This window comes from Eutrigla gurnardus (assembly GCF_963514095.1).
Source record: "Eutrigla gurnardus genome assembly, chromosome: 9".
Lineage (NCBI taxonomy): Eukaryota > Metazoa > Chordata > Actinopteri > Perciformes > Triglidae > Eutrigla > Eutrigla gurnardus.
In genome coordinates, this window is record NC_139923.1 from 17,570,416 (window position 1) to 17,590,823 (window position 20,408).

At 42.3% G+C, this 20,408-nt stretch overlaps 3 protein-coding genes across 3 annotated transcripts in view; all 3 read right to left on the minus strand.

The window, feature by feature from the left end:
• islr2 (immunoglobulin superfamily containing leucine-rich repeat 2) overlaps positions 1–15,462 on the minus strand; it is a 38,755-nt gene extending 23,293 nt beyond the window's left edge. Inside the window, exon 1 of the mRNA XM_084018099.1 lies at positions 15,451–15,462. The gene's annotated coding sequence lies outside the window, so the exon portion shown is untranslated. The remainder of the gene's footprint in view (positions 1–15,450) is intronic.
• On the minus strand, positions 6–6,145 carry man2c1 (mannosidase, alpha, class 2C, member 1). Its single transcript, XM_084018097.1, has 26 exons — positions 5,993–6,145; positions 5,695–5,820; positions 5,490–5,613; positions 5,348–5,418; positions 5,092–5,269; positions 4,831–5,020; positions 4,408–4,514; positions 4,207–4,317; positions 4,000–4,092; positions 3,798–3,914; positions 3,612–3,707; positions 3,376–3,521; positions 2,928–3,051; positions 2,557–2,678; positions 2,377–2,462; positions 2,149–2,295; positions 1,980–2,059; positions 1,795–1,889; positions 1,596–1,700; positions 1,327–1,483; positions 1,099–1,242; positions 910–1,019; positions 745–824; positions 524–666; positions 336–439; positions 6–249 (listed from the first exon to the last, which is right to left on the minus strand). The coding sequence occupies exons 1-26, from the start codon at positions 6,097–6,099 to the stop codon at positions 138–140; spliced, it is 3,075 nt and encodes a 1,024-aa protein (XP_083874223.1). The 5' UTR covers positions 6,100–6,145; the 3' UTR covers positions 6–137.
• On the minus strand, positions 11,145–20,084 carry ca12 (carbonic anhydrase XII). Its single transcript, XM_084018105.1, has 9 exons — positions 19,676–20,084; positions 19,369–19,389; positions 17,111–17,290; positions 15,977–16,119; positions 13,815–13,910; positions 13,674–13,737; positions 13,390–13,547; positions 13,159–13,285; positions 11,145–12,542 (listed from the first exon to the last, which is right to left on the minus strand). Exons 1-9 carry the CDS (start codon positions 19,737–19,739, stop codon positions 11,887–11,889), a joined length of 1,509 nt encoding a protein of 502 aa, XP_083874231.1. The 5' UTR covers positions 19,740–20,084; the 3' UTR covers positions 11,145–11,886.
• Positions 20,085–20,408: the final 324 nt, after the last annotated feature.

A 20,408-nucleotide genomic window follows, 5' to 3' on the forward strand; every position in this document is an offset into this window, starting at 1 on the left:
TACAAAGTGATCACATTATTTCTGTCACATTGTCATCCAGATCAAAGTCTCTGAATAAACCGCAGCACCAGATGCTACATTTTATAGCATTTAACTGGTTTATCCACTTAGGATTGTTTACTAAACAGCTGTATCTTTTACAAGACCAGCAGAAGTGACATGATTTGAAAGGGACTGAAGTTCAGAGTGATTCCCTCTGACGTAATGCGTGCTGGCTGGGTGGGGTCCTGTCTCTCCAGGAGATCACAACTGAAAGGGAAACAAAACGTTTGTTCTTAGAGGACCAGACGGCATTAAAGACAGAAGTGACCCCGTGTAAAAATAGAAGTACTTACTGCCAAGCTTCCCTGACCGGAAGGGTGACGCGAAGAGTGGCGGTCACGCTGCTCCCATGTGACTCATAGAGTCGGACTACAAGTGCCCCCTTCCTGTCCTCAGCCTAATGTGGAATACCGTAAATGGCTGTTAGTGGGTTTGATTGGATTAAGTGACATTAGGTCAAGTTTAGCCTTTAAAGGGATACCTGTTTAATGGTCTCCAGGATGACTCCTGAAGTGCTCATGGAAAAGGCACTCCAGGCTTCAGCGTCCGGAGTGCACTGGATTGACCTCAAAGGGAAGTTGAGGTTGTACGCACACTGGATAACGTTGGCATCTTGAAAGGATCCTATATTTAAACACAGACAACACATCTTAAGTTCCACAGTGAGAGTTTTGAGGTTTATTGAGAACAGCTCAGTCCTACCTGCGTGTGGCATGACTGCATAGGTGAAATTATGGGTCCCCATGTCAGCATTGACGTCTGGTGCCTTAGGTGCTCTCAGTCTAAGACAAAGACATGCTGTTAGATGATGATAATGTGAATGTGGTTTAAACAGCATCGTTGCATGTGAACAGTGGGAAACCTCACAGGGACAGCGTCATGGTGTTCTTATGGACTGAATAGCCGTATTTGCAGTCATTCAGCAGCGCAACCCCAAAGTTGTGCTCTGACAAATCGGCCCATTTGTGACCCCAAACCTGAGAGGGAAGACGTGATGAAAAACGACAGACAATCCAGCATTATTGTTGTTTTAATAGCATCAGAGCCACAAAATACCTCAAATCTGGCCCAGTCCCACGATGTGTTCCTGTGTGTCGGTCTCTGCAGATGGCCAAACTGGATCTCATACGTCGCATTGGGGCTGTGTACTCGCACTGGGAATTCCACCTTAAGAAACTTGTGTGACTCCGCCCACTTCACCTGAAATCAGAGGATGCAACATTAAGTATATCTTAGGTTGCAGAATCATTGATTCTAATGATTTTTTCCCCATAGATGTTATACCTCTGTGTTGAATTTGAGGTAAGAACACATGGCGTCCATGACGATCTCCTGTGTGATGGTGCTCTTGTCACTGATCCTGAGGGTGACGCCGACGCTGCCTCGGAGCCCACCTGAGGTCAGCACACGGAGAGGCTCCACCACCTCGAGGACCGGCTTCCTGTAGGGTCAACCCTGCAGTTAGGTTCCTGATAGTCATACCTACAATACCTGCAGATGCTGTGACGTTCGTCCAGGTGGCAAAACATAGATGCAACAGGAATGACCGACACCTCGTCTGCAGATGGTAGTCCATCACGTCCCAAGCATCCCAGTACAGAGGGACATCATCAAACATGACGAACTGGTTCCCACGACAACTGTCAGAGATGGCTTCTCTGAAACCAAGCAAGTGGTGAGACCGATGTTAATTCATCAACAACAAAAAAAACGTTTATAAATATATATAATCCTATATATGTCCTACAGTACCTGTTAGCATTGATCAAATACAGAGACAGCAAGGTGCCATCTTTGTTTATGACCGTCTGTAAAATCCCATTCTCCATGAGGACGGTGCCATCGGCCTGGAATGTTACACGTTTTGGGTTGAATTAAATTACAATATTGGTAAATGAATGAAGTGCTCTCTCTCTCTATATATCTATAGAACCTACTTGAACAGTGACAGAGACGGGAGCCACAGGCTGTTTGTCTCTGACAGGGGACCAACCGATGCTGGGAACACTCACCAGAGCTGCAGTACAACAGATACCATGGATACTATCAGATATGCAGTTCTAGTTTGGAAGGCAACAACATAAATATTTGGAATATCAAACATACCCAGACCAGGTGTACCAGCGGCGTCTGGGATCTGGACGACCTCGTGGCGCTCCCACGGCAGAGTGTTGAATACGCCAGTGGAGTTGCCTTTAGACGCCAGCGCTCCACAGGCATCATGCAGAAGTGCGGCACCACCGCTGCGGATATCTAAAACACGCAACAATGTTTTCTTTCTCGGGAAAACAATATATGAATATGGCCGTGGTTTTAATGGACATAAGAGTTTACCTTCGTAATACCTGAGTGCATCCTCCACAACCATCTCTATACAGCTGCCGGGAATCACGTCATGGAATTGGTTTAGAAGAAGCAGCCTGAGAGGGAAAAGACATAAGAGACCGTTTTCATACCGTAACAACAAAGACAACTCATTTATATATCATCAAACTTTAATGGGCATATCTGGACCTCCAGAGCTCCTGTAGTTTTTCCGCAGGATACTGAAAAGTGCTGTTCCGACACAGCGCTAAGCTGCTGACTATCTCAATGTCATGGAGCAGCGCCTCGCACTGCCGGTTCCCTCGTTTAATCTGGAAAATATAATGACATTTTTTAAACAGTTTTAAACATTTTAATATGCTTTTTATGGTTTTAAACTTCACACGTTTCATTTTTATTAAGTGCAACCCCTTTCTTCTCATTTGTGTTTATTTTGTGGGACTGTATTACTCTGTAAGGTGTATTTATGCGTGTATCTGCCTTAACTTTGTGCTTGGATTTTTTTCAGTTTTGTCAGTTGAGTTATTGTCTCATTTCCTCTCGTATTGACGGTATTCTACCTGAGCCTGTGTGGTGTAGGTGCCGTTGTGAAGCTCAAGGAAGAGCTCTCCGGTCCAAGTGCAAAGTAGAGCGGAGTCGGCCCGAAGCTGAGAGAAGAGCTTGTCAGGATTGGATGTCTGGACCCTGAGAAAGACAGAAGAGTTTGACGTGGAAGTGACTAATGACGTCTCTGGTTACACCTCTGATTCATTCCGACTAACACATGACTGCATTGACTAGTATTGTAGAAACACATCAGCAGATATCACTCACATCCTTTTGCATTTAACAAGCACGTAATCTAACATCGCCTACGTGCCGGCACACCGACCTTTACAGAACTCCCGCCGTGCAGGAAAAGTGAAATAAAGCGTGACTCATTTATAGGGGGTTTTGTTTCCGCCTCAGTTTGGGCTTCGGTTTTGGAACTGACGAGTGCTGCAAATTTAGTGTGGGACAGGAACTTACTTGGGAAGTCCATCTGTGTCCTGCACCCGGTTCATTCTGTCTAGCATCAGCTGTGTGGGTCCACCACCTCCGTCCCCGAAACCAAACAACACTGCACTGTGATTCGCTCGGCCTTTGTCTTTGTTGTTCTTCACGCTTTTCACCAGCTGTGGGAAGAGATGGAAGCTTTGTGAGGATTGTAAATATTCTCTTCACAAACTCAACGTGCATCGTGTACACGGTAAACAAAAACTCACGTCTTCAACCTTGCCTTTCATCTCATAGGAATTTCCTGGTGGGAAGTGAGTTAAAACTTTGGAGCCATCCAGTCCTTCCCAGAAAAAGGTGTTGTGCTTGAAGAGAAATCAAAATTGAAAATCAAAACACAACAATCCAAAAGTGTTTGGTACTTTTTTAAGAATCGGTGCCCAGTACCCACTTACAGGAAAGGTGTTGACCAGGTTCCAGCTGAGCTTTTGGGTCAAGAAATTGGAAATGCCAGAGCCCTGCATTATTTGAGGAAGTTGGGCAGAGTAGCCAAACGTATCAGGAAGCCAGAACTAAAGAGAGCAGAGAACAGATCATTGTATTATGTGATGGAAAAGTGAAACTCATGTAAAATGTTTTCTTTTTACTAATCTCTACCTCTTTGCAATGGATGCCAAATTCTCTTTTAAAGAATCGCTGGCCTTCCAGGAACTGCCGGACCATGGACTCACCTGAAGGCAGATTGCCATCCTGACAGGCAGATTATGTAATTAGTACATCTTAGTATGACATCATCAGCCCCAATAATATGTTTAAATGTATCTACATAGAACACATGAAATGTGATTGCAAGATCAGATTTACCATTTCCACCCATGTTCCTCCAACTGGAATGAACCGGCTTTCCTTAACGTAGTGCTGAATCTGGGAGTAGAGTCCCGGGTACCAGGTCTTTACCCACTGGAACTGCTGGGCCTGGACAGAAAAGCACCAACGGTCAAAAACTAAACACGAACGTTCATATTTGTAAACCACGTTTACGAAGCTGAGTTAGTGGGGAATTACCTGAGAGCAAGTAAAAACAAACTCTGGGTTCTTCTCCATCAAACGGATCACCGTCACCCAGCTTCGTCCACATTTGCGAATGGTCTCTTCGTAGGGCCACAGCCAAGCTGCAGATACAGAACTTCTTAACTCATTTGACAAAAATATCGGAAGAAATACTGGATTGTATTTGCATATCCTGCTTCAGTATGTTTTTCAGTATCATTTTGCTTCTACAAAAACATATATTTTTTCCCTTTTAACCAAAGAAGCTACACAAAAGCAGCCAGAGAAGACTGCTGCCTAAATAATACAGTCAAACATTGGTAAACTGATGAATTAAATCAGTAAAAATAACTAATTAGTGAACTCCAGGCATACAAAGCCAGCTTTTCTTTGGTTTTCCATAGTCAGAAGGACAAACTTAAGACATTAGACTGAGACCTGAGTCTATGTGGCAATGACCCATCGCATGAACGGTGTGCTGGCTGTCCCCGTTCCTCTGGCTGAAGAAGGTGTGAGCCAGATCGTGAGCTTTGGAGAAAGTGCTGGGATCGGAGGGGTCGCAGAGGTTCACCATCTCATTGACAGTGAAGAGGGCCTGGTAGCCTCGTTGCTCTCCCTCTCCCAGTTCCTGTGGAGGAAGCGTAACGTTTTTTTATCAAACTTCAAACTAAAATAATGTACTGGTTTGTGTGACCGTACCTTTACGATGTCAATCAGCATCTCAAAATCCGTCAGCAGCTCCTGTACGTCGCGGTTAAATACTACCAGCTCAGCTTTCTGGACAGAAAACTTCCTGTTTGGATCTGGGGCTGCAATCATGGACCCTTGACCAGCTCCAAAAAGCCCATTACAGGCCACCTCTACATAAAGGGTGACACTGGAGAACAAGAGTGAATATGATAATTCACAAAGCTGGTGACAGATGCAGCAATGCACTCACGTTGTAGTAACTGACCTGTGTGGCTCCTCATCTTTCAGACAGTCCGACAGGATGTAACTCGTCTTTTCGCCCTCTTTGGTCAGGCCCTGCAAATACAGGCGTGTGTTTTAGCATCTCATTTTCAGCCAGGCTTTGAATCACACTGCTGCTACGCTACCTGAACCGGCTGCTCGTCTCTCCAAACCATCGCCTCTCCATCGCTTTCCCACAGAAGATGAACCTCTTTCCCTCTCCAGGACTCGGGGATCTTCAGGGTCACTTTGAACCAGCAAGTCCACCATCTTCAAGTATCAACTTGGGTTATTGCCATGACCACAGGGAATAAAACGATATGAGAGCGATAAGAACATGACATCTCTTACGTGGGGCCAAAGGTATCACCGACTTTATAAGGTGCAAAGGTCTGCTTGGAGGCTTCTGTGAATGTGATCCGTTTATGGGAAAGGAAGGAGACGAGGGACTCCAGGGGGCTAGAGTCTCCATAGAGTCTGCAGAGAACAATCAGTCAATCAATCAAGTTAACCACAAAATTACAAAGTGCATTGAGTATGATGACGTCAGTGTTAACTTGCTACTATAATGTCCACGTATCTCCCTGTACTGTGATTAATAGTGCATGCATTGTGATCAGACAGTGCAGCTGTACAGCAGCAGCCTTACCGTCCTCTCAGGTTGCAGTCCGTGAAATAAATACCAGAGATGAATTTCTCTGCTCTCTCGAGGAGAGTGCGCCTGTTCTTCAGCACAGGCTGGTGATACATCGCCATACCGACATGCACAATAACAGCGAGCACTCGATCCTAGGAAGCTCAAAGCTCGATAACCCGGAAGTAAAGCGCTCTGTTATTGTACTGGATGGAACCAGCCACTAGATGGCAGAAATGTCCAACAACGGTTTTTTGGGTCAGAAAGGAGCTGTGCGTTTTGCTTTTAACGGGACAAATGACTGAAATCTTGTGTTTGGTTTTGTAATGAAGCATTCAAGGTCAAAATATGACCTTGTAGGTCACTGATAGCGCTGTGAAAAGTATGCAATAAAAATGACATTTTACTTTATTTATTTATTTTATTCTGAGACAGCAGTTATTTACACTTATTATACATGAAGAACATGGCACAAATAAAATGTACAAGACTACAGTTTAACACATGGTGTGTGCCTTATCAGTGTAATGAGGCCACAAGCAGCAATGAATGGGTAACATAATCTTCTGATGAATGTACTTTTTCCAACACCTTTTAAGGAGAAACAGTCACCCCGTGTTTCTCTTTACCATGCAATTTCCTCATTTTACCAGACGGCTTGTTTAATTAGTCTAAAGTACAGTAAACGTGTCATTTTACTATGTCATAAGCATAAAACATACGCCTACTGTATAATGAACATAAACTCTAACATCTGAAATCACCTGACATAAATGTATGAATGCCATGAAGGCAGAAGAGACGGTAAAATAGCAGAGAGAAACCCTGTGAGGATGACATGCTAATGTAACAACTCCCAGCAGCCCCGTGGTTAACTGAGTCCTACTGAGAGGTTAGTCTTGTGATCAGGCGGGCGGACAGAGGTTAGGGGTCAGCCCACGTGCAGCCTGAAAACACAAAAGCCTTTTTTTTCTCAGCATTATTCGCAGGGAAGGAGCTGTGTGCTTCTGTGTTTGTATGGAATCAAGCACCCTTTTATTATAAAATCTAGCTCTAAGTACAGGGTTGGTGGAAAATGTGGTATAGCCCTTCCCTCTCAGGCCACCCTACCATCAGGGAAGTCTGTCGACTCCTGTCCCCCTATTGTTTGGATTGTGGTTGGGCTTTCCACCACGTACACCAAGGGAATGGGTGCCACGGTCATGCTTGACCTAAAGTCTCACCAGGTCAGGTCCGGGTCTTACTGTGTTTGTCTGGAAGAATCTGTGTGGAGCTCTCCTTAAGAAACTCACCACATCATTGTCAGATAAATAAAAGGGGGGTTAAAGAGAACGTCTGTCGCTCTTGCTCTCAGAGAGCAATCATGCAGCATAAAACATCCAGCATGGAGGCCGTCTGGTTCTGGCCGCCACAACACAGCAAAGGAAGTCCAGAATGTGGCTTGAGAAAAAAAAAAAGGAGTGCGTCCAAAACCCCCAGAGCTGCATGCAAACTTTGTGATGCATCTACTTAAACCTTTCATGCTTCCACAGCTGACCCATGGGACACAAATACAGAATGAAGTGATGCAACAGTACACCAGGCTCATGGTCTTCGGGTTCATTTGATGAACGTCCAGAGCGATGGGCTATACTCTTGGGCCGCGCTCGTCTCGCTCGCCACTGTTGTATCCAACACCTTTACTGTCATCCTGTTCAGCAGCACTAGATCTAAGGAATAAAAAGACCATAAAGCATTCACAATTTGATCATATGTGACATCTATATCTTTAAATACATGCAATTTGCGGTCTTAAATGTATTCTCTCCTAAGCTGTAGATTCATTTAATCAACTATCTCTTGCTGAGGTTGGTTTCGCTGTCAAAATAAAGGTTGTTATTTAGATCCATGATATATGAGCAGGAGACCGTATAAACAGAGAATTACTGCTGAATGACTTTTGCAGATGGAAGAAAGAGACAGAGAAGGAACATTTGAAGACCGGCCACCAACACATCTGTGATGAGACCGTCAGCCGTTCACCTCGGGAAGCAGATTTTGTGTCATTAGCATAAACAAAATGAAAGGGGAGAATTGATATTCACCAATGAGGAGACATTTTCGTCTCCACCAGATATATTTATGAAAGCATGCAAGAACATCTTGAAATGCCTTGGGTGTCGAAAGATAAGTATTTGTCATTATTTGTATGAGATTTGGCCCTTTCAATACATTTGTGGGGAAATCTAGCAGCAGTTTTGGAGATCATGACAAAAGTGAGTCTTAATCTGTTTTTCTTTTATTTTGCAATTTTCTAAACTTAGAGGGGATTTCCCCTCATACTAAAAGCTGAAAAGATTAGCAGGTGTATCGCTTTGTTTGTTCTGCTGTTTAACAGTCCTGTAAAAAGCAAACATTGTCATTCATTTCACGTTTGTGCACTGCTACAGTTTAAAACCTTTTTCCAATATACAAATTAATTATCAAAAGAATCCTCAACTATGTAGCACAAAAACATCTGGAAGTCACACAGTAATGCAAACCCAAGAAAATACTCTCAAGTGTACTCCTCTTTTATAGGAAACAACATTTAAACATAATGGCCTCGTAAGTTACGTGGCGAGGATGTTTAAGAGCAGCACGAGTGAGCGTACATTCCCCAAAAGCTCCACTAATGAGGACGCCACCAAAGTCTCAAACCAGCGAGATGATGCTCGGGTCAAATAAGTTTAACGGCCCACTTGAAATACCCACTGCTCTCTCTCTCTCTCTCTCTCTCTCTCTCTCTCTCTCTCTCTCTCTCTCTCTCTCTCTCTCTCTGATTGAGTCAGCATAACATTTTCTCGTTTTGGTGCACTGCTTACCTTTTTTGCCTTAATAGGCAGCTTATTAATAAGACAATGAGAACCAGTCCGATTGCAGAGCCCACCAGTATGGGAACCAGTAAACCTGCAGAGCATTGACCAACACAAGCAAGAAAGAAAATATATGATAATTAGGGTCTCACACTACACTTCTACATGTTTTAATTATGTGTGTTTGAACAATTTAAAGTGAAAATAAATGATTGTAAATTACTACAATCGACAACACAAACGATTAAACGTCTCAATTGTTAAAGCAAGTGTATGTTGTAAGGACTATTTGTTATGTTGTTATATTCTCCACTATTCTATTTTAGGCTACTTTATATATTATATACATTATTCCATTAATGGTTTATCTATTAGGTTTAATTTTGAAACCATGATTTCTATCCTTTCCTTACAAAAAGCATATATACAAAAGTAACATACCAGTGTTTATCCAAGAAAGGTCAGCTGAGTAACAGAGAAAAAGAGGAAAAGGTGAAAAAAAGGTGCGAATGACATTCATAGGCATCTTAGATATTACCATCCGAGGGGTGGGAAACGTCAGAATGTTAAAGATAATGCCTAATGCATTTAACACAAGAAACAAGTTTAACAGTGCATTTCTAACCCCTTTGATCACATTCATATCATTTAAAAATATATACTATATATTCATATATTTATATCCATCCATCCATCCATTTTCTACCGCTTATCCTGTATTTTAGGGTCACGGGGGGGGGGGGGGGGGGGGGCTGGAGCCGATCCCAGCTGTCATTGGGCGAAGGCAGGGTACACCCTGGACAGGACGCCAGTCTGTCTATCGCAGGGCCGACATGTAGAGACAGACAACCATTCACACTCACATTCACACCTACGGGCAATTTAGAGTCACCAATTAACCTATCCCCATCCTGCATGTCTTTGGACTGTGGGAGGAAGCCGGAGAACCCGGAGAGAACCCACGCTTACACGGGGAGAACATGCAAACTCCACACAGAAGGAGCCCGGGCCGACCCGGGAATCGAACCCAGGACCCTCTTGCTGTGAGGCGAGAGTGCTACCCACTACACCACCGTGCAGCCTATATTTATATCAAAATCCAATATCTTTTTCTTCCTGGAAAAAAAATACAATGCATGCTTACATACCAACTGCCATCCACTGATAATATCATGAGCTAGAGAAGTTCATGAACTCAAATTACTCCCAACGTCATGTCCTGCATGACCATCACTCAAAAATGACACAGAAGCTAGAAAATGTCTTGTTTCAGCTCAACACCAGTCTTCTAACTTGAAGACTCACTTAGATAGACGATGAATACAATTGTACCACAAATCATATTATATATGAAACTACTGTAAATCACTGCTTGTGATGAAGGAGGCTTTACATGAATGAAATGTATTGCAAAACATGGGCCTTCATGGCATGTGGAGATTATGCTGTATGGAGTCTTTCTATTTATATCACTAGCTTTACTCCACAAATCATACCTGAGTATTCTCTTCTAAGCTGCAAGAGGGTCCTGGACCGAGACAGCTTCAGGATTAGAAAGAACAAAGTAGTCCTGTTTACTGTTGGTTTATTATTTCAAAGTTTTTCTCACATCTTTACACCACAGCCAAAATATGCAATTACATTACACTTAAACATCACATTACATCTTTGAAGAAGCTCAAGCTGACATTTTATTGTTTACATCTTAAAGCAGATTTTTATTAAAAAAATGTATCCGTGTCATAATGACAGTTTGAGCAAATATTATAACTAAATAAAAGTTTTCTACTGCAGCTTTAATCCACATAAAGAAAGAGTTTGAAAATACACAGCATAGACGCTGTTGGACCAGCAACAGCGTGGCTAAACTGTGGGCGGCTCATCTAGACATTCGACGTGTCGCATATTCTTTTCTCAGTCAAACAGATGGTAGATGTGATCTGGTGAGGGCTGGCAGGAGCGGTGCCACAGCAGCAATGCGGTCTGTGTGGACACCACGTGCGTACGAGGACCGCTCACGCTGGCTAGCCTGCTAACACGGCAGCTAAAATAAAGAGGTTCGCTGTGATCGTTTGGTTTGTGGCATCCCTTGAAAATGGGGAAAACATGCTAAAACTAAAGTGTACTGAAACGGAAATGTGTGGGGGCGGCGCCATTGTTCCCCGACTTGTTCTCTAGTTAAAACTTGCTATCCCCTCCTCGGGTTTCTGCCTCCCAGAATCTTACTGTCTTATGACTGAACATACTGTATAAAAAGGCTATACTATGATATTGTTTAAACAAGCCCTGTGTGTTCCTAAAAGACTACATTTAAATGCATTTTAAGTCCACAGTGAAAAATGCAACAGAGAACAAATTTGCCATATCTAAAATGCTTTTTATTGAAAATTGTTCCCTATGTATCAAAGCTGTTTCATTACCTGTCATAAATGGCATTTTGAACAGAAGAACAAATTGTAAAAGAAGAGACGGAAATGTAATGTATGTAAAGGGCTCAAGCTCTTGTGTTCTTGTTCTAGCTGCATCTCTACATTGCAGCTTTGTGCAAGACTGTAATTACTAGTAAAGCTCCACAATTACTATAGAACAGAACTCAGCGTACTGTACGATACTATACATATTCATCGCCAGACAGCTTGTGCACTATATGTGGTTTGATGCAAATAGATTTTAAACGGGGAGTATGTGCATGCGTTGAAGCAGTTTATTTTAAAGCATTTCATGGCAAGCGGAAATCGTTCTAATTTTTGCAGATTTTCGTGACAAAAATGTACAAATTGAGATTGGCTTATCATTCCATCACTGAATACAATCATTGGTGAAAACTGGTTATGCATAGACATGTTGTGACAACAATAATTAAATTAACTTATACTACTTTTCCTGTTAGAAATCGTATTATCATTATGTGCACTTAGTGGGGAAAAAATAAATACAATACAATTGTGAGAAAGATTGGTCATTTGAATGCAGAGTGTCCCTTGAAAAGTAAAGCAAAGTCTTTCGTGGGACACACAACTGATATCTGCTACAGAAAGTGACATAATGCGAGTCGTGACTATGTCAGGAATCTCTTTAGTCCTCCCACTCCATTGGCAAAAGCCAAGGATGTGGATAACCCTGGCTTTGTGGTTTCCCGGGAACAGCTGAAGGAGAGGGACTGCCATTCTTTGTCACGGGAACACTTTGCTTGATTGACGTGGACGTCTTTCTCTTGTTCGTCAGGACTCTTGTCACGGAGCGATCTAACTCAAACGCCTCATCTGTTGGCCGTCCGCGGAGGATGTATCTGATCGTGGGGAGAGCTAAGTCTGACTTGCAGTCGAGGTAGCTCTTGAGGTTGAGCTCTGGGAAAGCTTCATCTCTGAGAGCCTTAACCAGCTGGTTCTCAGTGTGAGTCGGTTTGAGATGAAGGATGGCTTTCTGCTCCAGTGAGACGTAGCACAGTGCGTCTTCTGCCAGCCCTAACTTTCCCAGAGAGAGGTTGGTGTGGCTTTTCTTCGACAGGGACAGGTTCAGCTTTCGTTGCTTGGCTTTGGCCAGAGTCTCACTCTCCTTGTTCTTGAGGTTTGTCTTCTTGCCATGGAGCTTCTCTGAGCCACTTGGTAGGAGCTGATAGAGCCAGGCCTGCTCATCAGCCAGGTCTGCTAGGTCACCAACCAGCAGCTGCTGAATGATGTGCTTCCTCGTGAGTGGCGATGTGACCGTGGCAGTACCTTGCAGCCCTCTGCCTGGACACACAACCAACCACAGCTCTTTAAACATCCCAGCCCGTGGGATATTTCTTGGAACTAATTCGGGTCTTCACAGCCAGCATGCGACAGCATCGCCTGTAGTGATAGACTAAGAGCGCAAGCCATTGTCTGCTAATTGCTGCTCATTAAAGCTAAAAGCAGAGGATTCCACACTGCCGTGTCAAAACACATATCCCATTAGAAAAGCATTGCTCTGAGAGGGAAGCTTTGAAAAATGTGGAAAACATGCACATTCGTTCATCCATAGAAGGAGCTAAATGCCACACAGTGCGGTAAACCAGTCAGCCACATAAAAGTAAGCCTTTAAAGACTAATTTAAGTGCTGCAGATTTAAGGGGACAGCTCATTTGGTGCGTCTTAAAAGATGGCCTCTTTTCCAACGAGCTCATCAAAGTCAATAAACTTGAAAGATGATGAAGAAAAGCATCAACAGCTCGACCACAAGCAGGTGATAGTAAACAAGTGTGACAGCCCTGAACAAAAAAACATTCAAACCTGTTGAACCTTGCCATGCAGGGGGCTATGCTACTTATGTGAGCTTTCCTTTCATGCTCAAACAATAAAGCAAGCCCATTCTAAAGAGCATACTTACCCTCTTTAAAAGACACCAGCACAACTCGGCTGTCAGAAGGCTGCGGCTTCCTGTAGTTGCCATTCAAATGCATGGGGGCTGAGTCCTGGGCATGGGAGCAGTAGAGGGAATTTGCCATGGCCAGAAACTATGGAGACACAACAAAACAAAAGCATGTCATATGCCAATTGAGGTTTGGATGTAAAAGGGGCAGACCATATTAAAATGTCTGCAGAATCTATTCAGGAGCACCTGTTTGTGAGATATCGTGACTGGGTTCCTGAACACCGTCCACAGGACGCTGGGATAGCACGGGGGAGTCGTCAGCGAACCGTCGTAGCGGTAATACTCGTCCAAACGTGCAGGCAGCAGCTCTCTGATGTTGAAACCGGGCATCTGCACTTTGTCATCTGCCAGAACAGAAGTCCTTTGTTTGTTTACATCCAGAATGGCCACATGAATGAAAACTTTGAAGATTCTGACCACAAAAGCCGGGGGAAAAGAGGAAATTGAGAAAACCACCACTTTATACCTACCTTTGTATTTAATACCGTTGACAAACTTCAGAAATTGTTCAAAGGCCGGATTGAATTCTCCAACCTGTATGACAAACATAGTTAGATGGTTCTGCTCCACAGAAATTCACACGCCGCCGTTCCCCTCCCTCAACACCTCACCTCGACAAGGACTCCCAGCACTGCCAGGCCGTCAGATTTGTCAACAGCCATGGACATAGTGGGATATTTGTCCGAATTGTAGTGTACTATATGCATCTGTGAAATAAATGAGAAATAAATCAAGAGTCAAGACCCTGATGAAGACAAACAATACAAATGATAAAAAATAATAATGTAATCGCAAGCAGTCAAAACCTTGAGGTGATTGGTTGAAGAATCTGATTCGTTCATTCATTACATTCAAGGTGAAAAGTAAGTGGTAACATAAACGAGAGGTGGATCATTTGATGTGGATCTGGATGTGGAGTTATTATAACAGATAATCGCATACAAGATCCCTATGAGGACTTTTGTACTTCATCTCAGCAATTTCTCTAAAGAAAGTATAAACGGAAGCAACACATTTTGGTAAATATTTTTGAGAGCAAGATCAAAAACCAAATGGGGGTTTGGTAATTGTTATGGTAATGGGGGTAAAGAAATCGTCTTAAAATCTGTTGCCAATAAAGAATTGATATGAGAAGAAGTGGAAGAAATGTGTCAGAGCTTTATTTTGAAATAGAATTTCTTTTAACTAAATATTTTACTCACAGATTACATCTTTAAGCCATCGCACTTACTTTTCATTCCCTTAGATTTTCTTTATTATCAAAACCAATTGTCACTAATTAAAACACCTGTTCCATGATATGGTATAATGCTTTGGATTGGAAATAGCAGGTGACGTTTAAGGGATGTAATATTGGTAGAGAGTCTATGACCAAATAACATGAACGGGTAGTCTATTACACCACATAAATAAATACCAGACTGTCCGTTGTTTTGGTGATGGTATTGTATATTTGCAGCAACACAAATGCATGTTGTCATTCTGGCCCAATACGGCAATATTGTATTCAGATTTAAGGTGAACATTGACACTATTTCTGGTAAATGTTACATCCATTGTTCCACCCCTCCAAAACAACATGTCATCAAGGAACTGTGGTTCTGGAGTCTAGAAAAGATGCAAGTTCTTGACGTGTCCACTCAGAGCCTCAGGTCATACCACAGCACCTTAGATGTGGCTGTGTTGTCTACAGCGGGGTCATGGTCACATGCAAGCACACAGGTTGTAAACATTTCAGTTCCTGCTCACACCAACTTGTATAAAATAGTCTTATTTCAGCTTTATCTGCTTTACTTTAAGTACCAAAGTAAACTGAGCACAATAGAGTGTGAAATCTGCTTACAGGACACATAAAAAAGCACAGACAGCTCCTTTCCCGAGGTGGTTGAAAACCAAAGCATATAATAGTCTGGTACTCTAATCCCTTTAAGCCCTGCAGAAATGAGACATGCTGTCATACTGTTCATACTGACGCTGATTGGAATCATGTCTTTGACTTTTAGCATAAGTTTTAGCTGCTAAGTGATAAAATATGCGCATTTTTAGAGGTATGATTTATTTTGACCAAAAACTATGACCTTAACTGTCCTCTCTTTATAATCTGAGAAGTCAAAATTCTCAACACTCACAACTTGTATACTCTATACTATATAAAAATGTCCAGGTCTCTGTAATTAGAATGTGTTTTATGAAAGCATTCAATCGTACTTTACAGTCCATCACACACTATAGATGATGATGCACAGCGTCTTCTGAAGCCGTCCGCAAGTGGATGCCAACTCGATGTCTGCCGCAGTGTGAAGAAAGTGGAACGGAAATATGGCAGAGGCAGAGCTTTTGAGTTTGAGCTGTGCCTGTACGCCTCGAAGGGAATCAGTGTGTCTGATTGCTCTGCCAATCCAATGTCGCATGTTGAAGTCACAAAGTATTCAATCATTCGCCTGGTGCCAGAGAAAATAGTCACATTTTTAATTAAATAATCATTTAAAATGTGAGTGTTATATGTATCATACCATATATTTGTTATAGATACAGTATATTATTCCTTTTATAATTGGGTGTTTATATTTTATAATAATAATAATATGTTTTACAATGCATCATGCTGTATAAACTGTTTTAGATATACAATCTTAATCTGCAAAGTAACTATACGTGTAGTGGAGTTATAAGTACAGTAGTATATGTATAAAGCAGGATGTACTTAGTTACTTTGCACCAGCATGTTTTGCAGTGATAGTAGGTAGTAGGAAGTGCTGTTTGCTTTGTTTACCTCTGCTGCATACTGCTTACTGTTCACCGTGTGTTCAGAGCCTGCAGGTCTACTGGAGGAGCCCCAGTGCAGATGAAGTTGAGCCGCAGTGTATCGATGAGGCAGGCCGGTGATGTGCATCTTAGAGGGCAATGATATTTGCACTGTGGATCAAGAGGCATGAAACCCCATCAAGCAAAACAGAGCAGAGTGGGTTACTTCACTTAACATCAGCTTGCAAAAGCTACATGTTCGTCAGTGTGTGACGAATGTTTACAAGTGAAAAAAGCTCTGTCAGCTTATTTCAGACACGCGTCACGCTGATGATGCCACTCGGCTTGTGGCGTTGAGGCCCATCAGGCGCACAAACACACACACTAGCATTTTTGTGGTGGTCGTTGTACAACTACATGTGTCTGGCTATACAGAGTTTATGGACGTTTCTCATAAACAGCAACATAAAAGTAATGTAAGAAATGACAAATGACACGAGTTCTGCGGCATACGGTTTAGTGCCATGAGTCAGTTTGCTCTGACTGAAACTGTTTCTTATCTTTAAAACAAAACAGTCATTCAACAAACTACACTTTGGTGGAATAATCATATGCATCTGCTGAGGTCATGTAAATATTGTATTTTGCTGTGGCACATTGCTATAGTTGTCTCTGTTCTGATTGCTATGTGTTATGCATTGTTATCCAACATTAAACCAAAGCGCTTTTTCTTTTTGGTTACGTTGCATCAGACACAGTAGAGGCAGAACAGCTGAATAATCTACGTTCACATTTTCCCCCAGACAGAACATGGAGGTTTTTCTTAGGCTGGAAAGGCAGTTAAGATAATAAGAGAGTGGTTATGGAAAATTGCTGTGGAAGATAGAAAGAAGATCCTCCTATCATCTTCTTTAGGTTGACCCAGAAATTAGGCATCTATGGCGAGAACAGATGACTCCACGTTTATGTAGGAACATTTCCAATGACCAGAGCATCACTTAAATAAAGATCCCAAAACAAACAAAACAAATGAACACTTAAACCTAAATATTTGCTGAGTTAATACATTGTTTTATTACCTGGGATGGAATTTGTTAATAATACACATTGGACGTTCTTTACCGTATGTGTTTTGTTGCTAACGCTGACAATATATACTCACCAGAATGTCCATTATTCCCAAGTGTAAGCTGCTCATTGGGCGACAGGTTGTAGTTTTGAACCTCAATCGGACCTAAAGTTGGATCGAACCTTAGCAGTTCTTGCTTGATGTCTATTGGAGACTGGAAAGCACCACCACAATATGGAAACTGCTTTGGCCAGAAGTGCTGTCCTTCTGGTCCTGCAACAGCATCAATGTAAATAATTAGCAATAAAACACCTTTGGGAGATACCAGGACCTTTATGTAACCAATATGTCATTTTCACTATTTTAATATGCTGTACTGTGATATTCTAATCCATAATACAGAAGTCTATTTCATCTCAGAAAACTAGATACATTGCATGGCTTTTCGAATGTTAAACATGTATTCCCCCTGCGTGAAGTTGGTTATGAGATAACTCTGAAGATGGCCAGGGCTTGGCCTACTGAACATTTTTATTATCTATGCACAAGGCAGCGGGGGAGAGACCTGTGGCTTTGCTCTTGGCCCTTTCAAACAGAGTGAAACCAAGCTGTTTGAGCGGAAAGACAGTGAGAACACTGTGTCTCTCCAAATGAGAGGTTTCTATAAAGCACAAGACACTATACACTGCCACATTTGCAGATAATGACATGCAGTTTACAAAGTGACCGGCGCTGCGTGAGGGTGTCTCTCTGATGCGTTCTGCAGAGCCAATGAGGTTCACCGGCCATGGAGATAATACAACAAAGGGGGAAAAAAATATAACGTGAGGCAAATAGTTACGATGAATAGACCCCATCAAATCTGAAATTGTCATTTTAGCAGAATAGAAAATGGCACAGGATGTCCTGAATGTTTCAGAGCTCTCATCACTTCTGCATATTTGTCGCTGATTCATTATCTATTCTCAGAATTAATCAAAACCCCAGCATTCACTAAATGCCAACCGACCACACCCCCCCCCCCCCCCCCCCCCCCAACCTGCCTGTCAGTTCCCAGAAAAATGTGGATTGACAAGACCTGCCAAAAGGCATCAAGTGAAGCCGTGAAATCACTGTGAATACTTCTTTGAAGTAAAGTTCAATCTAGACAAACCGTCCCTATAATAAGTTACTTTTATGGCTATAATTTCTCAGTGTCCTCTTCATTTGCTGTTTTAATTGGACGCAGTCTGCCCTTTAATGATGGCCTTCTGTGGCCTTTGGTGGCCACTTGGCAGGCCTTGGTAGAACATACACGACTGCGGGTACAGTTCATTTTATTTAATTGTATTTATATGTCGAAGGAATGTTAAATAAGAGGATTTATTTAACTTTATTTCAATGGTTCAACTTGGTGAGAATAAAAAAAACTAGTAATAATCAACATCATTAAGTTTACAAGGTCTGTTGACGTCTCCCACTGTGGAGAGTTGAGGTTGATATAAATCATATAGCAGCTGTTCCCTCATTAACAGAAAGGGCTACCAAGACTACTGGCTACAATGACAGGGCCTCTCGATGGAGGCCAGAGGTTTATAGTAGGATCCAAAGTGTCTACATGTACATCAGTACAAGTACAGCATTTATTTTGCCACATTGTTGAAGTATTCCCATGTACTGCCACAAACATCTTTAATTTCTCCGCATCTAATTTTCCCTTGTTTGTTTTCCAAATTCACACAAATAGGAGACGGACAGCTGTGCCCGTAGAATCCACAAAGGGCCATTTCACCCATTAATGCCAAGCCAATGCTGTAATTAAAAAAACAGTGGACCAGCCTCTCTCAGACATACAAATTAAGCAAGTATAATTTCCTCTAACTATAATTATTTGACCCTAAATTACTGTGCAGAGAAGTAGTTCTTTTCTTTTCCGTCTCTTATGTTCCTGCGAAAGCGTTTAGACTACAAAGTTATCTTGAACGGAGTAACAGACTATGTTTGATCAACGATTCTCATCAAAATCATGTTTAATATTTTTAACAAAGAATTAGTTTAAAGCATTGTCATGCTCTGAGGACAATAAGTGTCACGGTTGCCCTTAAGGCATGAGAAGAAGGCAGTCAGCCACTTATGAAATGTTGTGGAGTGTGTAATGGACTCAGGTGATGGGGAAGATGAGTGGTTGTCTTTGAAGGTCAAAGAAGGGTCAGGGTCGTTTCCCTCTTGATAATTAAGCATTCAACATATATCACATTGTGTCTCAATATGTGGCAATTCTAACACTCAATTGTTAACGCTGGTTTGAGGGTACAGTTCAATCTAACACCTCATAAAACGACAAATTGTGAAAAACACATGATCAGACTTACCACTGTGCATCCATTTGACACCTGAAACAGACAGAAAACAACATTTTAAACTAAACTAAAACACTACACTCACATGTTGGTGCAGCATTTAATGAATAAAACAAAAACGAATGGACAAAAAAATAATAGTTGGAACAAGTATTCATCTCAGAGACAAGCATCACCCTCATTCCTCAGAAAGATCATGTGCAGGTGGATCGAGACACCTGCCATGAAGAATCTTTTCTGTAAAGTAAATGACCCAAATATTTCTTCTTTCTACTTAACGAAACTATAAACTGTGAAACCCAAAGTATTTAGATCTTACCATGCAGTACAGAGAGAGAAGTCAGCAGGAGTGAAACGATGGGTGTGAAGCTCAGAAAGTGCATCTTGATGCCCCCAGCCCTCCTTCGCGGCAGACAGACCGATGGAAACCCGGCGCAGAGCGGCAGCTTGGATCACCAGTCAGTGCCAGCCTTCAAACCGGCTTTTATAGCCTTCTCATGTTGTCAGCTCCGTTGTTGCTCGCGCTGACGTCACAACAACAACAACAAAACCAGCCTCCAGAGTCATCGGGTCACCGGAAAAGTGACAGCTCAATCGCGACGACCGCATCCAAGCGAAGTCATTCATTTAAGGCTCGACCAGACGCCGCGGACGAGAGATGCGGGAAAATGCTGCGCGGCATGCACGTGCGCCGGTGTTGGTTAGGAGCGCGCGAGCCTTCCGACTCTGTGACACACCTGCACATTAGCAACCTGTTTTTGCGCTGAAACCCCATTGGAATACTATGGGGTCACAGGTTTTAACACAAAGTTCACCCACTCAAACACGTGTTCTGTTCAGTTCAGTTTGGTTATTTATTTCGAACCCCATGGCAAGTAATCATATAAACAATCATACAAAAAAATAAATACATTAAATACAAAATAAAAAAATCAAACAAACAGTCACACGTACTTTAACAATGCATGTTAAAGAGGGTTTCTCTCTGTCTCACCTTTCTGCAAGTCAAAGGTTGTTTAGAGGAAGTTGACGTTATGGGCAAAAATTATGGC

Excerpts from the sequence above, each read along its gene's own strand:
- man2c1 (XM_084018097.1), bottom strand. The coding sequence starts at position 6,099 with ATGGCGATGTATCACCAGCCTGTGCTGAAGAACAGGCGCACTCTCCTC. Across the intron at positions 3,522-3,611 it reads TGAAAGGCAAGGTTGAAGAC|CTGGTGAAAAGCGTGAAGAA; the intron begins GTGAGTTTTTGT and ends CTCTTCCCACAG. Across the intron at positions 3,052-3,375 it reads GACACAGATGGACTTCCCAA|GGTCCAGACATCCAATCCTG; the intron begins GTAAGTTCCTGT and ends TGTCTTTCTCAG.
- ca12 (XM_084018105.1), bottom strand. The coding sequence starts at position 19,739 with ATGCACTTTCTGAGCTTCACACCCATCGTTTCACTCCTGCTGACTTCT. Across the intron at positions 16,120-17,110 it reads TGGGAATAATGGACATTCTG|TGCAAATATCATTGCCCTCT; the intron begins GTGAGTATATAT and ends CTTGATCCACAG. Across the intron at positions 13,911-15,976 it reads GTAAGCAGTATGCAGCAGAG|ATGCATATAGTACACTACAA; the intron begins GTAAACAAAGCA and ends TTTATTTCACAG.